We start from the raw sequence: 16,465 nt of genomic DNA on the forward strand, positions 1-16,465 counted from the left end.
GATAATTATAACTCCCTTCTTTCGAAGGAGTATCATCATTTCGGCCATTACTTTGGTAAATACCCTCGGTGCCGTGGTCAGACCAAACGGCAACGTCTGGAATTAGTAATGCAGTCCTGTACCACAAAACGGAGGTACACCTGGTGAGGTGGGTAAATGGGGACATGTAGGTAAGCATCCTTGATGTCCAGTGATACCATGTAATCCCCCTCTTCCAAGCTTGCAATAACCGCCCTGAGCGATTCCATTTTGAACTTGAACTTCCTTATATAAGTGTTCAAGGATTTCAAATTTAGAATGGGTCTCACCGAACCGTCTGGTTTCGGTACCACAAACATTGTGGAATAGTAACCCCGTCCCTGTTGAAGGAGGGGAACTTTTATTATCACCTGCTGGAGGTACAGCTTGTGAATTGCCGCCAGTACTACCTCCCTGACCTGGGGAGTAGCTGGCAAGGCTGATTTGAGGTAACGGCGAGGGGGAGACGTCTCGAATTCCAGCTTGTATCCCTGAGATACCACTTGTAGAACCCAGAGATCCACCTGTGAGCGAACCCACTGGTCGCTGAAGTTCCGGAGACGGGCCCCCACCGCACCTGGCTCCACCAGTGGAGCCCCAGCATCATGCGGTGGCCTTAGTGGAAGCAGGGGAGGATTTTTGTTCTTGGGAACTGGCTGTATGGTGCAGCTTTTTCCCTCTACCCCTGCCTCTGGGCAGAAAGGACGCGCCTCTGACCCGCTTGCCTTTCTGAGGCCGAAAGGACTGTACCTGATAATACGGTGCTTTCTTAGGCTGTGAGGGAACCTGAGGTAAAAATGTCGACTTCCCAGCTGTTGCTGTGAAAACGAGGTCCGAGAGACCATCCCCAAACAATTACTCACCATTGTAAGGCAAAACCTCCATGTGCCTTTTAGAATCCGCATCACCTGTCCACTGCCGAGTCCATAATACTCTCCTGGCAGAAATGGACATTGCATTAATTCTAGATGCCAGCCGGCAAATATCCCTCTGTGCATCTCTCATATATAAGACGACGTCTTTAATATGCTCTATGGTTAGCAAAATCGTATCCCTGTCGAGGTTATCAATATTTTCTGACAGGGTATCGGACCAAGCTGCTGCAGCACTACACATCCAAGCTGAAGCAATTGCAGGTCTCAGTATAGTACCCGAGTGTGTATTTACAGACTTCAGGATAGCCTCCTGCTTTCTATCCGCAGGCTCCTTTAAGGCAGCCGTATCGTGAGACGGCAGTGCCACCTTTTTTGACAAGCGTGTGAGCGCCTTATCCACCCTCAGGGATGGATCCCAACGTAACCTGTCCTCTGGCAGGAAAGGGTAAGCCATCAGTAACTTTTTAGAAAACACTAGTTTCTGATCGGGGGAAGCCCACGCTTCTTCACACACTTCATTCAACTCATCTGATGGGGGAAAAACCACTGGTTGCTTTTTCTCCCCAAACATAATACCCTTTTTAGTGGTACCTGGGTTAATGTCAGAAATGTGCAACACATTTTTCATTGCCGTAATCATGCAACGGATGGCCCTAGTGGAATGTACATTAGTCTCGTCCTCGTCGACACTGGAGTCAGACTCCGTGTCGACATCTGTGTCTGCCATCTGAGGTAGCGGGCGTTTTTGAGCCCCTGATGGCCTTTGAGACGCCTGGGCAGGCACTGGCTGAGAAGCCGGCTGTCCCACAGCTGTTATGTCATCGAACCTTTTATGCAAGGAGTTGACACTGTCGTGTAAAACCTTCCACATATCCATCCACTCTGGTGTCGACCCCGCAGGGGGTGACATCACACTTATCGGCACCTGCTCCGCCTCCACATAAGCCTCCTCATCAAACATGTCGACACAGCCGTACCGACACACCGCACACACACAGGGAATGCTCTGACTGAGGACAGGACCCCACAAAGTCCTTTGGGGAGACAGAGAGAGAGAGTATGCCAGCACACACCACAGCGCTATATAATCAGGGATTTACACTAACACAAAGTGATTTTTCCCTATAGCTGCTTTACATATACAGTTTGCGCCTAAATTTAGTGCCCCCCCTCTCTTTTTTACCCTTTGAGCCTGGAAACTGCAGGGGAGAGCCTGGGGAGCTGTCTTCCAGCGGAGCTGTGAAGAGGAAATGGCGCCAGTGTGCTGAGGGAGATAGCCCCGCCCCCTTCTCGGCGGACTTCTCCCGCTCTTATATTTATATTATGGCGGGGGATTTTTGCACATATATAGTTTATTAGACTATATTATGTGCTGTTTGCCAATGTAAGGTACTCTAATTGCAGCCCAGGGCGCCCCCCCCAGCACCCTGCACCCATCAGTGACCGGAGTATGTGGTGTGCATAGGGAGCAATGGCGCACAGCTGCAGTGCTGTGCGCTACCTTAATGAAGACCGGAGTCTTCAGCCGCCGATTGCCAGGATGTTCTTCTTGCTTCTGGCTCTGCAAGGGGGACGGCGGCGCGGCTCCGGGACCGGACGACCGAGGCTGGGCCTGTGTTCGATCCCTCTGGAGCTAATGGTGTCCAGTAGCCTAGAAGCCCAAGCTAGCTGCAAGCAGGTAGGTTCACTTCTCTCCCCTAAGTCCCTCGTAGCAGTGAGTCTGTTGCCAGCAGATTTCACTGAAAATAAAAAACCTAACAAATACTTTCTTTACTAGAAGCTCAGGAGAGCCCCTAGTGTGCAACCAGCTCGAGCCGGGCACAGATTCTAACTGAGGTCTGGAGGAGGGGCAGAGGGAGGAGCCAGTGCACACCAGATAGTGCCTAATCTTTCTTTTAGAGTGCCCAGTCTCCTGCGGAGCCCGTCTATTCCCCATGGTCCTTACGGAGTACCCAGCATCCACTAGGATGGAGGAGAAATGTCAGACAGTTTCCCCCAGAGTACCTTCAGAGAGTCACAGAGTATAAGGAGCCAGTCACACAGTGCCTCTGTAGGTAATTATTATGATAAAAGCCCGGCGCTGACTCACTATCCTTAATAAGGTAGTCAGTCTTAATATAATAGCGGGATTAGCCCCTGTTAACTAACGTGACCAGTGTAGGGTAATGTGCGGGCCCAGGGCGCCCCTCAAGCGCCGGCATGATGCATGTTGCTGGACCTTGCAGGAGCGCAGCCCCTCAGCCGCCGGCGACCTGCTAACCGGGACACTGGCGCTGTACTCACCATTCTTCTATCTTCTGGCTCTGTTAGGGGGTGGCGGCCATGCTGCGGGAGTGAGCGGTCGCCTCGTGGGCTTGCGATCAGCACCCTCAGGAGCTCAGTGTCCTGTCAGCGGAGTAGAGAACCATTAACTCCTAGTTGGTTCCTATTCCCCCCTACGTCCCACGAAGCAGGGAGGCTGTTGCCAGCAACCTTCCTGTAAAATAAACTAAAACATTTAAAAAAAAAAAAAAAAAACCAAGAAAACTCTTCAGGAGCTTCCCTAGCTGTGACCGGCTCCTCTGGGCACATTTTCTAAACCGAGTCTGGTAGGAGGGGCATAGAGGGAGGGGCCAGCCCACACTATTAAACTCAAAGTGCCAGTGGCTCCTAGTGGATCAGTCTATACCCCATGGTACTAAATTGGACCCCAGCATCCTCTAGGACGTAAGAGAAAACAGATTTTGGGGTTTTTTTTTGTTTGTTTTTTTTTAAAAAGCACAAGTTTCTTAATTAGTACCTCAGTTATTTTGATTTATACCCCTTTCAGACTGCCTGAGGCAAGTCACACCCATGAGCCTGACAATGGAGCGCCCAGGGTGCACCCCTGTCTGCAACCCGACATAATGCTGGGCTGGTGACGGCGCTTGAAGACCACATGATCTCCAAGTGCTGCCCGAACACACAATGAACGGGAAACAGGTCGCATCGACCTGGCTTCCATTCACACCGCACGGCGCGCTGGTTTGAACACGAGTACAACCCTGCTCGCGGGTTGAAAAACCGGGTCGCACATGCACCTTTCAGACCGCACATGAACACAGGTTATGCGCGTTTATGTGCCAATAACCCATGTTCATAGCTGGAGGTCTGAAAGGGGTATAAAATAAGAATTTACTTACCGATAATTCTATTTCTCGGAGTCCGTAGTGGATGCTGGGGTTCCTGAAAGGACCATGGGGAATAGCGGCTCCGCAGGAGACAGGGCACAAAAAGTAAAGCTTTAGGATCAGGTGGTGTGCACTGGCTCCTCCCCCTATGACCCTCCTCCAAGCCAGTTAGGTACTGTGCCCGGACGAGCGTACACAATAAGGGAGGAATTTTGAATCCCGGGTAAGACTCATACCAGCCACACCAATCACACCGTACAACTTGTGATCTAAACCCAGTTAACAGTATGATAACAGCGGAGCCTCTGAAAAGATGGCTCACAACAATAATAACCCGATTTTTGTAACTATGTACAAGTATTGCAGATAATCCGCACTTGGGATGGGCGCCCAGCATCCACTACGGACTCCGAGAAATAGAATTATCGGTAAGTAAATTCTTATTTTCTCTATCGTCCTAGTGGATGCTGGGGTTCCTGAAAGGACCATGGGGATTATACCAAAGCTCCCAAACGGGCGGGAGAGTGCGGATGACTCTGCAGCACCGAATGAGAGAACTCCAGGTCCTCTTTTGCCAGGATATCAAATTTGTAGAATTTTACAAACGTGTTCTCCCCTGACCACGTAGCTGCTCGGCAGGGTTGTAATGCCGAGACCTCTCGGGCAGCCGCCCAAGATGAGCCCACCTTCCTTGTGGAATGGGCCTTAACCGATTTAGACTGTGGCAGGCCTGCCTCAGAATGTGCAAGTTGAATTGTGTTACAAATCCAACGAGCAATCGACTGCTTAGAAGCAGGCGCACCCAACTTGTTGGGTGCATACAGTATAAACAGCGAGTCAGATTTTCTGACTCCAGCTGTCCTGGAATATATTTTCAGGGCCCTGACAACTTCTAGCAACTTGGAGTCCTCCAAGTCCCTAGTAGGTGCAAGGCACCACAATAAGCTGGTTCAGGTGAAACACTGACACCACCTTAGGGAGAGAACTGGGGACGAGTCCGCAGCTCTGCCCTGTCCGAATGGACAAACAGATATGGGCTTTTTTGAGAAAAAACCACCAATTTGACACTCGCCTGGTCCAGGCCAGGGCCAAGAGCATGGTCACTTTTTATGTGAGATGCTGCAAATCCACATATTTGACTGGTTTTAAACCAATGTGATTTGAGAAATCCCAGAACTACGTTGAGATCCCACAGTGCCACTGGAGGCACAAAAAAGGGGTTTGTATATGCAATACTCCCTTGACAAACTTCTGGACTTCAGGAACTGAAGCCAATTCTTTCTGGAAGAAAATTTACAGGGCCGAATTTGAACCTTAATGGACCCCAATTTGAGGCCCATAGACACTCCTGTTTGCAGGAAATGCAGGAAACGACCGAGTTGAAATTTCTTTGTGGGGCCTTCCTGGCCTCACACCACGCAACAAATTTTCGCCACACGTGGTGATAATGTTGTGCGGTCACCTCCTTTCTGGCTTTGACCAGGGTAGGAATGACCTCTTCCGGAATGCCTTTTTTCCCTTAGGATCCGGCTTTCCATCGCCATGCCGACAAACGCAGCTGCGGTAAGTCTTGGAACAGACATGGTACTTGCTGAAGCAAGTCCCTTCTTAGCGGCAGAGGCCATAAGACCTCTGTAAGCATCTCTTGAAGTTCCGGGTACCAAGTCCTTCTTGGCCAATCCGGAGCCATGAGTATAGTTCTTACTCCTCTACGTCTTATAATTCTCAGCACCTTAGGTATGAGAAGCAGAGGAGGGAACACATACACCGACTGGTACACCCACGGTGTTACCAGAACGTCCACATCTATTGCCTGAGGGTCCCTTGACCTGGCGCAATACCTGTCCCGTTTTTTGTTCAGACGGGACGCCATCATGTCCACCTTTGGTATTTCCCAACGGTTTACAATCATGTGGAAAAAACTTCTCAATGAAGTTTCCACTCTCCCGGGTGGAGGTCGTGCTGAGGAAGTCTGCTTCCCAGTTTCCATTCCCGGGATGAAAAACTGCTGACAGTGTTATCACATGATTTTCCGCCCAGCGAAAAGTCCTTGCAGTTTCTGCCATTGCCCTCCTGCTTCTTGTGTCGCCCTGTCTGTTTACGTGGGCGACTGCCGTGATGTTTTTCCCACTGGATCAATACCGGCTGACCTTGAAGCAGAGGTCTTGCTAAGCTTAGAGCATTATAAATTTACCCTTAGCTCCAGTATATTTATGTGGAGAAAAGTCTCCATACTTGATCACACTCCCTGGAAATTTTTCCCTTGTGTGACTGCTCCCCAGCCTCTCAGGCTGGGCTCCGTGGTTACCAGCATCCAATCCTGAATGCCGAATCTGCGGCCCTCTAGAAGATGAGCACTCTATAACCACCACAGGAGAGACACCCTTGTCCTTGGATATTGGGTTATCCGCTGATGCATCTGAAGATGCGATCCGGACCATTTGTCCAGCAGATCCCACTGAAAAGTTCTTACGTGAAATCTGCCGAATGGAATTGCTTCGTAGGAAGCCACCATTTTTACCAGGACCCTTGTGCAATGATGCACTGTTTTTAGGAGGTTCCTGACTTGCTCGGATAACTCCCTGGCTTTCTCTTCCGGGAGAAACACCTTTTTCTGGACTGTGTCCAGAATCATCCCTAGGCACAGCAGACGTGTCGTCGGGATCAGCTGCGATTTTGGAATATTTAGAATCCACCCGTGCTGATTGTAGCAGTATCCGAGATAGTGCTACTCCGACCTCCAACTGTTCCCTGGACTATGCCCCTATCAGGAGATCGTCCAAGTAAGGGATAATTAAGACGCCTTTTCTTCGAAGAAGAATCATCAATTCGGCCATTACCTTGGTAAAGACCCCGGGGTGCCGTGGACAATCCAAACGGCAGCGTCTGAAACTGATAGTGACAGTTCTGCACCACGAACCTGAGGTACCCTTAGTGAGAAGGGCAAATTTGGGACATAGAGGTAAGCATCCCTGATGTCCCGGGACACTATATAGTCCCCTTCTTCCTGGTTCGTTATCACTGCTCTGAGTGACTTCATCTTAATTTGAACCTTTGTAAGTGTTCAAAAAAAAATTTTTAGAATAAGTCTCACCTAGCCTTCTGGCTTCAGTACCACAATATAGTGTGGAATAATACCCCTTTTCTGTAGTAGGAGGGGTAATTTAATTGTCACCTGCTGGGAACACAGCTTGTGAATTTTTTCCCATACTACCTCCTTGTCGGAGGGAGACTTGGTAAAGCAGACTTCAGGAGCCTGCGAAGGGGAAACGTCTCGACATTCCCATCTGTACCCCCGGGATACTACTTGTAGGATCCAGGGGTCCTGTACGGTCTCAGCGCCATGCTGAGAACTTGTCAGACGCGGTGGAACGCTTCTGTTCCTGGGAATAGGCTGCCTGTTGCAGTCTTCTTCCCTTTCCTCTATCCCTGGGCAGATATGATCTTATAGGGACGAGAGGACTGAGGCTGAAAAGACGGTGTCTTTTTCTGCAGAGATGTGACTTAGGGTAAAAAACGGTGGATTTTCCAGCAGTTGCCGTGACCACCAGGTCCGATGGACCGACCCCAAACAAGTCCTCTTCCTTTATACGGCCATACTGTGCCGTTTGGAATCTGCATCACCTGACCACTGTCGTGTCCATAACATCTTCTGGCAGTTATGGACATCGCGTTTATTCATGATGCCAGAGTGCAAATATCCCTCTGTGCATCTCGCATATATAGAAATGCTCTATAGTCAATAAAATACTGTCCCTGTCAAGGGTATCAATATTTTTAGTCAGGGAATCCGACCAAGCCACCCTAGCTCTGCACATCCAGGCTGAGGCGATCGCTGGCCGCAGTATAACACCAGTATGTGTGTATATACTTTTTATTATATTTTCCAGCCTTGTCAGCTGGTCCTTGAGGACGGCCCTATCTATAGACGGTACCGCCACTTGTTTTGATAAGCGTGTGAGCGCCTTATCCACCTTAAGGGGTGTTTCCCAACGCGCCCTAACTTCTGGCGGGAAAGGGTATACCGCCCATAATTTTCTATCGGGGGGAACCCACGCATCATCACACACTTTATTTAATTTATCTGATTCAGGAAAAACTATGGTAGTTTTTTCACATCCCACATAATACCCTCTTTTGTGGTACTTGTAGTATCAGAAATACGTAACACCTCCTTCATTGCCTTTAACGTGTGGCCCTAATAAGGAATACGTTTGTTTATTCACCGTCGACACTGGATTCAGTGTCCCTGTCTGTGTCTGTGTCGACCGACTAAAGTAAACGGGCGTTTTAAAACCCTTGACGGTGTTTTTGAGACGTCTGGACCGTACTAATTGTTTGTCGGCCGTCTCATGTCGTCAACCGACCTTGCAGCGTGTTGACATTATCACGTAATTTCCTAAATAAGCCATCCATTCCGGTGTCGACTCTCTAGAGAGTGACATCACCATTACAGGCAATTGCTCCGCCTCCTCACCAACATCGTCCTCCTACCTGTCGACACACACGTACCGACACACAGCACACACACAGGGAATGCTCTGATAGAGGACAGGACCCACTAGCCCTTTGGAGAGACAGAGGGAGAGTTTGCCAGCACACACCAAAAACGCTATAATTATATAGGGACAACCTTATATAAGTGTTTTCCCTTATAGCATCTTAATATATATATATAAGCATATCGCCAAATTAGTGCCCCCCCTCTCTGTTTTAACCCTGTTTCTGTAGTGCAGTGCAGGGGAGAGCCTGGGGGCCTTCCCTCCAGCCTTTCTGTGAGGGAAAATGGCGCTGTGTGCTGAGGAGATAGGCCCCGCCCCTTTTTCGGCGGCCTCGTCTCCCGCTCTTAACGGATTCTGGCAGGGGTTAAATATCTCCATATAGCCTCCGGAGGCTATATGTGAGGTATTTTTAGCCAAAATAGGTATTCATTTGCCTCCCAGGGCGCCCCCCTCCCAGCGCCCTGCACCCTCAGTGACTGCCGTGTGAAGTGTGCTGAGAGGAAAATGGCGCACAGCTGCAGTGCTGTGCGCTACCTTTAGAAGACTGAGGAGTCTTCTGCCGCCGATTCTGGACCTCTTCTTACTTCAGCATCTGCAAGGGGGCCGGCGGCAAGGCTCCGGTGACCATCCAGGCTGTACCTGTGATCGTCCCTCTGGAGCTGATGTCCAGTAGCCAAGAAGCCAATCCATCCTGCACGCAGGTGAGTTCACTTCTTCTCCCCTAAGTCCCTCGTTGCAGTGATCCTGTTGCCAGCAGGACTCACTGTAAAATAAAAAACCTAAGCTAAACTTTCCTAAGCAGCTCTTTAGGAGAGCCACCTAGATTGCACCCTTCTCGGCCGGGCACAAAATCTAACTGGCTTGGAGGAGGGTCATAGGGGGAGGAGCCAGTGCACACCACCTGATCCTAAAGCTTTACTTTTTGTGCCCTGTCTCCTGCGGAGCCGCTATTCCCCATGGTCCTTTCAGGAACCCCAGCATCCACTAGGACGATAGAGAAACCATCTTTGCCGAGACATGGATATCAGTAAAACCTGCACTGTTAGTGTGCCTTGAGGACAGAGGTTGGGAATGCCTGTCCTATAGTGTAGAATGATGCGCGACACTCACAGCCTTAACAGTAGCATGAAGTACAAGAAAACCAGGTTGATTTATAATAAACAGATTGCCAGGACACAAATGAAATTCATGCAGAAACTTCTCATAGAACAGCTTCTATTTAAAATTCATACTAACGCTCTTACCACTGGTTAAGAAATTTTAACTAAAACAATATAATGGCACTGGAGTGAGAGGACTGTTTAACCTCAACCTACCAATAACAGCACCGGAGATTCTGCTTAACCCCAGTACCGACCTGACTGCACTAGGCAAGAGGAAACCACCGTTTACTTCCTGTAATGGCTGCTGCAGCTGAGGAGAGCAGCCCTGATGACAGAGGAAAAAGAAAAACACTGTCACCAAGCTATGCAGTAGTTACCCTGGGTCTCCGGCCACTGCATTTGATTATTGACTAGGGCTCCCTTCGGCAAAGCTACATCTAGCGGATTGTTTGTTTATCGTGCCTGTTCTACCCTCTAAAGTGACGGAGAGATGGGGGGGGGGGGGGGGGGGGTTTGATATTCAATTGGGTTTATGTTTTGTAATTGTGCACATCGCAGCTAGACAGGCCAGGTCTAGCAGTGTAAAACTACTAAAACAGCCAGGGTTCGCAAGCTGAAATGCGTCTCCCCACGGCTCAGCACACCTGAACGGAGCAACAAGTTAAGTGCTTCATTGGGACACATCTAGTGCCGGCCGTGGAGAGAAATAACTGAATTCCCCCCATAGAAAGCAAAGTGGCTGTAAAAGATTACTTCTGCATCTTAAACCCTTTCTCAGTAAAAAAAAAAAAGTTGTTTGACAGTGACAGCTGACTGGATCTAGGTACAAGCAATGGTCTGTACACTTAGTGTGTACACACGGTGCGATATGCACTTAAGTTCTTAAGATTTTGACTATATAGTCAAAATCGTAAGGAAAGATATTGCACCGTATGTACACAGCTTGCGAGGCCAATGCGCGCTCCCGCGGGATCGGCATCACAAGCAAAAATAGACTGTGCAGGGAAGTCAGTTTTGACTATCTCGCGTAAAAGATAGTTAAAATTGTCACTTACCCAAAATCGGTATCGTAAGCAGAGTCATCTTTGCTTGCGATACCGACCACAGTCAGTGTCGCATAGAGAGAATCGGGAATAGCCCGAATCTCACCGTGTGTATTTACCTTTACACAAAAGCTTATTACCTTAAGATAATAAAAATACAAAATTCAGCCCTAAGCAGCATAACCAGAAAGATCCCTGCTTTAGGGCACTGCAACCTCTATAGCCCACTAATAATATGGATGAGATATTCTGAGTCACTCCTGTCCCACACCACTAAACTTATCTTATGCCAGGCCCTGTGCTGCAGGGTTCTACCCTCTTATAGGGGGAATTCAATTCAGTGCAGTTTATTAAGATCCAGGTATGAGTGCCTGGAGCTATTTAATTTTCCACGCTGTAAACCAGCAACTAGCGGATTTATACTCGCATCCTCCCGAGGTGTGAGAAATTCACTAACTGCTTCAGGGAGAGTCATGGTAACAGCATCACGCCTAAAACTTACAGCAGAAAATAAAGTTTATCACGACTAATAAATGTCAAGGTAAACTGCATCTCCTTACTTAAGTGGGTTAGAAAAAATGACTTGCAGAAGACTCTTGTGTGGGTGCATTCGTGTTTGTTATATGAAATTATTAAAACTTAACTTTTATTGACTAATAATTTTAAGAAAAAAATAATAATAAATATCCACACTCTTACATTCCACCACAGTTTGGACATATATCTCTTGGGGGTAACGTAAAGCCAATAGTGTGGTTTGTCAGCTATGGATAACACAATCTTATCGAATAAAAAGATTCATAAGAAAGATACTCTGATTGAGCAATTGAAAAAATTGGAAATGTTCTGGTTAGTCTGTTCTAATAAACTTGTAGGGGGATGTAGACACTATAGCTCTACACCAGGGGTGGGGAACCTTTTTCATGCCAAGGGCCATTTGGATTTTTTCGACATCATTCGCTGCCATTTTTTAAGCGCCCCCCACCCCCATGCACACACTCTCCTAGGAAAGTAGGCGTGGCATTAATTCCCCTTCTCAAAGCAAGAGTATTTTCTACATTGAAACTTCTTGCCCACAGAAATACCCCTCGCTAACTAATTCCACTCACACTCCCTTCCCCTGCGTTGAACCACACTGACACTCCACTCACACTCCCTCCCGTTACACACTGCACTCACACTCCCTCCCCTGCCCTGTAACACACACTGACTCACACTCACACTCCCTCCCCTGCGCTGTACCACATACTGACACTCCCTCCCCTGCCCTGTACCACACTAACGCTAACAGTTACACTCCCTCCCCCTTGCACTGTATGTATTCTTACCGGCGGCTCCCGAGTATGCACCGGTCTTCCCTCAAGGTGGCCGCGCTGCTACCCGCAATGCTGGAGACGGGCGCGGAGCAAAGGCCCATGGGAAGGGCAGCTGCGGCATCAAGGGAGATGTAGTTCTCTCACAATGTACACTGAATACAGTGCACAGTGTGAGAAAACTACATCTCCCAGGAAGCCATGCACCGGGGACGGCTTTACACAGCTGCCTCATACCTCTCCGAGCTGTCTGCCGCGCACTACATCATGGGAGATCTAGTTTACTCACACTGTACATTGAATACAGTGCACAGTGTAGAGAAAACTACATCTTCCAGGAAGCCGTGTGCCGCAAACGGCTTTACACTCGGCGGCTGCCTCCGGGCCGGTCAAGATGCCTCTCCGGGCCGGATAAGGCCCGCGGGCCGGAGGTTCCCCACCCCTGCTCTACACCCTAATCCCATCCAACCAGCACAAGCAAAGCTTGTTCTAATGAGACCTCAATGGGTCATTGGACCGGACTAATATTAGATAGTATCTATCTGTGAGGGGGACCCCCAGAGAATACCCGGTGTTGTAATTTATGACCTATCTCGACTACATACCAATAGCAGGATCACCACATTTGTTCTTCAACCCTTTCTCCTCCTCTTTCTTTCCTTCACAAGTGCTGTTTTTCCCGTTCAAACGGGAAAATCTGATGAAATCTATTTTTATGTAACATTACAGATGACATTTTCCCACTCACGCATACCGTGTTAGGATCCATACTCCTAATATTAGTCCGAGTCCACTGCACTATTGCATCAAGAGAATATCAAATACATTTACCATCCCACAAAGAGCCCCATCTGAAGGAACAAAAATATTAGCCCCATTTGAAGGAGTAAAAATATCAGATTGTCACAAATTATGGGGGCACTTCTGATCAGCATTATATTACAAAGCTTTAGACTACAATAGTTTGATTAATCCGTAAAGAGTTTAAGCAGAGTAGTGGCAAAGGTTCATATTTAAATTAAATTTCAACTTACCTTCTTTTCTAGACATTCTGCAAATTTCAGCTGCTTCAAAAGCTTCTTCTGTTTGTTGCTGAATCGATTATCCTGCTCCGCACTGGTGCCCTATAAAACAGTTTTATTTTAATTTCTACATAACACAATCTCTTTTCGATACTGAACAGTGGTGTTTTAACCAAATAGTTTTCAATACCGCTCAGCAGTGTTATAAAAAAAAAAAAAAAAAAAAAAATGGCCTGTGCTACGAATGTGAAAATGATTAGACCCAAAAGGTAAGTGTTGTTACACATTATACTAATGTAAGTCTGTGCTCATTATGTCCCATTAACTACATACATTTTCTAGCTTACTAGCTACTTGTACATGGGAGTGATAAAACCTGTCTTCGGAGACGATTGTGTAAAGTCCTGTGCATACATTCAATATCTACATCAGGGGTGGCCAACCAGGCAGAGACAAAGAGCCCAAAAATCTTGTTAGGTACGTCAAAGAGCCGACATCGAGCCGAAGGCGCGTGTGCAATAATGGGGTGTGGCTTTATGCCAGCTAGGACACACCCCTGGTATAAAATACATTGAAAAAGCCAGACCCAGCATAAAATACATTGAAATAGTCACTTTCACATAAAATTGAGAAAGTCAAATCCATATAAAATATATTGAAAAAGCCAGATTCACTTAATACACTTCAGTTCACCCTATGGGTGAGATTCAAATGATATATCACGCCCAATTCCCTTTCTAACATGATCTCCGTTATCGCTCATATTGTGCCCATAGTAATCAGGTTTAGCTGTGAAAAGGTTGGGTGCTTCGCTACTCCGGGGGTAGCGAGCTGAAATAATGATACAACATCCCTGAGGGCAGAAACAGAACTGGTGTGGAAAGGGGTGAAAAGAATTGAATCCCGCCCTTAGTGTCCTCTATCTGCCACCTATAGTATTTGGCTCCGTCAGTTTTCAGTCCCTGTAGTGTTGCTGCGTGTCTGGCTGGAGTGCAGCGGTTTCTGTATCTGTTGTGGTCACGTGACTTTGAGTGTTGGGAGCCACATTTGAGTAAAGAAAGAGCCACAGGTTGGCCACCGCTGATCTACATAGTACTGTATATCATTTCAAGAAAACAGGTTAAAATAATTACATCTGAGGGGTAATTCAATTAAGGATGATGTTGTCACCCTTGGAAGTGCAACTATATGGCACACTTAGGGTACTGCCAGACTCGCTGAAGTTTCTTTGCAGCCCCACAGAGCTGCAAGCAAAACTGTGCGAGTCGAAGTCACAAGGGACAGGGAAACACGAGTTCCGATGTTGTTACAGGCGTTTACAAGTCACAACAGCAACTCTCCCCCATCGTGTGCGGGGACGAGTTTAATGAATTCCCCCATTGTCTGGTAGCACTACCAAATCTAGGCATACACTGGGGTCGATTCAATTCACCGACAGTTGAATAGTGCTGGGAATTAGCTCCCAGCGCTATTCCATTCAGCTCAAGTTAAGTCGGCAAACGCTCGTTCTCCCGGACTTAACAAGTTGATTTGTCGGGAGAAAGGGCATTCTCAGACTTAACTCCCCGCCGCTGATTCCCGACATAATCAGCCTCGCGGCAGCACTTTTGTCGGATTTCCTCTCATCCCCCGGGGGTGAGAGAAGAATTCCCGACAATTGAGTGTCACTTGGCGCTGTACTGAATAGCGCCGGGAGCTAATTCCCGGCACTGTTCAACTGTCGGTGAATTGAATCAACCCCAATGTATATTTGGCCAAATGTAATAACCTGCAAGATGACAGCAGTGATTTTGGCTATGTAGCTAAAGCTGAGCTGCCATTATATAAAATAAAAATAAAATTAAAAAACACACAAATCTTTTTTGAATAGCTGCTTTAAATCTTCAGGCTACATCACCAAAATTCTCGCCACTGCCAGCAACTGGCCAGCTACTACACTTGGCCCAAAGTGCCCGTACTAAGGAAGTGCTAAAATTACTAGTCATGTCTAGCAGTTGCTTTTCCTTGGCAGATGAGAATCCCCATAAGAAATCAGGTTGCCATCATGACGGGAAAAATAGTCCTAGTAACCAAACAAAATAGCCCATGAAGTTTATGCACCCCGCACCGGTGCTATAAAGCAGAAACAATCCTTCACTGACACTTTGGAGGTGTGGAATATCCTTGTGCTGATTAAATGAATGGAGGAAATAAAATAAAAAACAGAAAAGTACACCACCACATTAGCACATAACACCAGGTACATCAATCAGCTCTCCTCTAGACTTTCCATATAGGGGTAAATGTATGAAGCCGTGATAAGAGAGGAGAAGTGAGCCAGTGGAGAAATTGCCCACGGCAACCAATCAGCATTGAAGTAACATTTATCATTTGCATAGTATACAATTGTACGGAGGAGCTGATTGGTTGCCATGGGCAACTCCTCCACTCTTATGACTGCTTCATACATTTACCCCATAATCTGCTTCTGATGACAAGCTTGTCCTATGTGCTGAGAATAGTTTCGAGCAGCTGCGGGCTAGATGCAGGATTGCACCCCTGTGAACCATCGCAGGTCTGTGCCATCAGCCCTTCAGCCTACACCGACCTGCCGGCAACATGTGCTGCGGGGACTCTGCTGGGGCGCAGGTTACACATGGCAGCGCTGCCCATACCCAGCCGGCCCGTCAGAGGCACTCCGACTGCCGTGTAACACGGGCTTAGCACCCCCGCCACACAGCACCGAGACGGCAGAGACAGCATCCGCTGCCCATATGCTGGTTATGTCTGATCCCAACTCACAGCGCCCACAACACGGGAACAGCCCTCGGACAGGAGGCGGCAGCGCGCAAACTACGGAGACACAATTAAGGGTGTGCGGGCAGCGCCAGCCCTGGTGTGAGCTCAGGGACAGGCCGCGGCCTTCCCACGGTGTCTCCCAAGCGCGCCTCCCACAGGCAAGACACCGTCTACTCTGGCAGTATCCCCGCCACAGACATCTAACGACCTCACGCCCCACTCTGCGAGTGCTCCCCCCTCAGTCCCCGGCCCCGTTACTTACGCGGAAGAAGCCCGCATCCATCTTGCCTTGTCCTCGCCTCCTAACGCAGCTCAGTTCCCCGCTTCCCACAAGCCACTGCGCTCTATGAGAGGGAGGGCGGCCGCGGGATACAGTAACTGTGGTCACGTGGTGAGGTGGGAGAAAGGCTGCGCGTGACGGCAGATCCGGCCAGTGCGCCGCGCGTCAGGCCCGGGCAATTAGGGGGGAGCGGGAGCAGTGGTGGCTCTCTGGCTGATGCTAGTAAGGTCTTTTCCACGAAGGGAAACTAGACGCTACTCCTATCCGTTTGATAGATAGACAGTGTCTAGTTAGACAGTCAATAGATAGACACCATATATTAGACAGACATTAGGTCGACAGGGTCAAAAGGTCGACATGAAAATTGTCGACAAAAAAGATA

At 48.2% G+C, this 16,465-nt stretch overlaps 1 protein-coding gene across 7 annotated transcripts in view; it reads right to left on the reverse strand.

The window, feature by feature from the left end:
- Positions 1–16,211, reverse strand: part of SRRM1 (serine and arginine repetitive matrix 1) — a 256,992-nt gene extending 240,781 nt beyond the window's left edge. For 5 of the 7 annotated variants that reach the window (XM_063954154.1, XM_063954149.1, XM_063954151.1 and 2 more), the window contains exons 1-2: positions 16,066–16,211; positions 13,038–13,127 (exon numbers count right to left, since the gene is read on the reverse strand). In XM_063954154.1, the coding sequence (XP_063810224.1) occupies positions 13,038–13,127; positions 16,066–16,086 (111 nt within the window). In that variant the 5' untranslated portion in view covers positions 16,087–16,211. The remainder of the gene's footprint in view (positions 1–13,037; positions 13,128–16,065) is intronic. The other 2 variants (XM_063954148.1, XM_063954150.1) reach the window with 2 other exon arrangements.
- Positions 16,212–16,465: the final 254 nt, after the last annotated feature.

This window comes from Pseudophryne corroboree, chromosome 2, assembly GCF_028390025.1.
Source record: "Pseudophryne corroboree isolate aPseCor3 chromosome 2, aPseCor3.hap2, whole genome shotgun sequence".
Taxonomy (NCBI): domain Eukaryota; kingdom Metazoa; phylum Chordata; class Amphibia; order Anura; family Myobatrachidae; genus Pseudophryne; species Pseudophryne corroboree.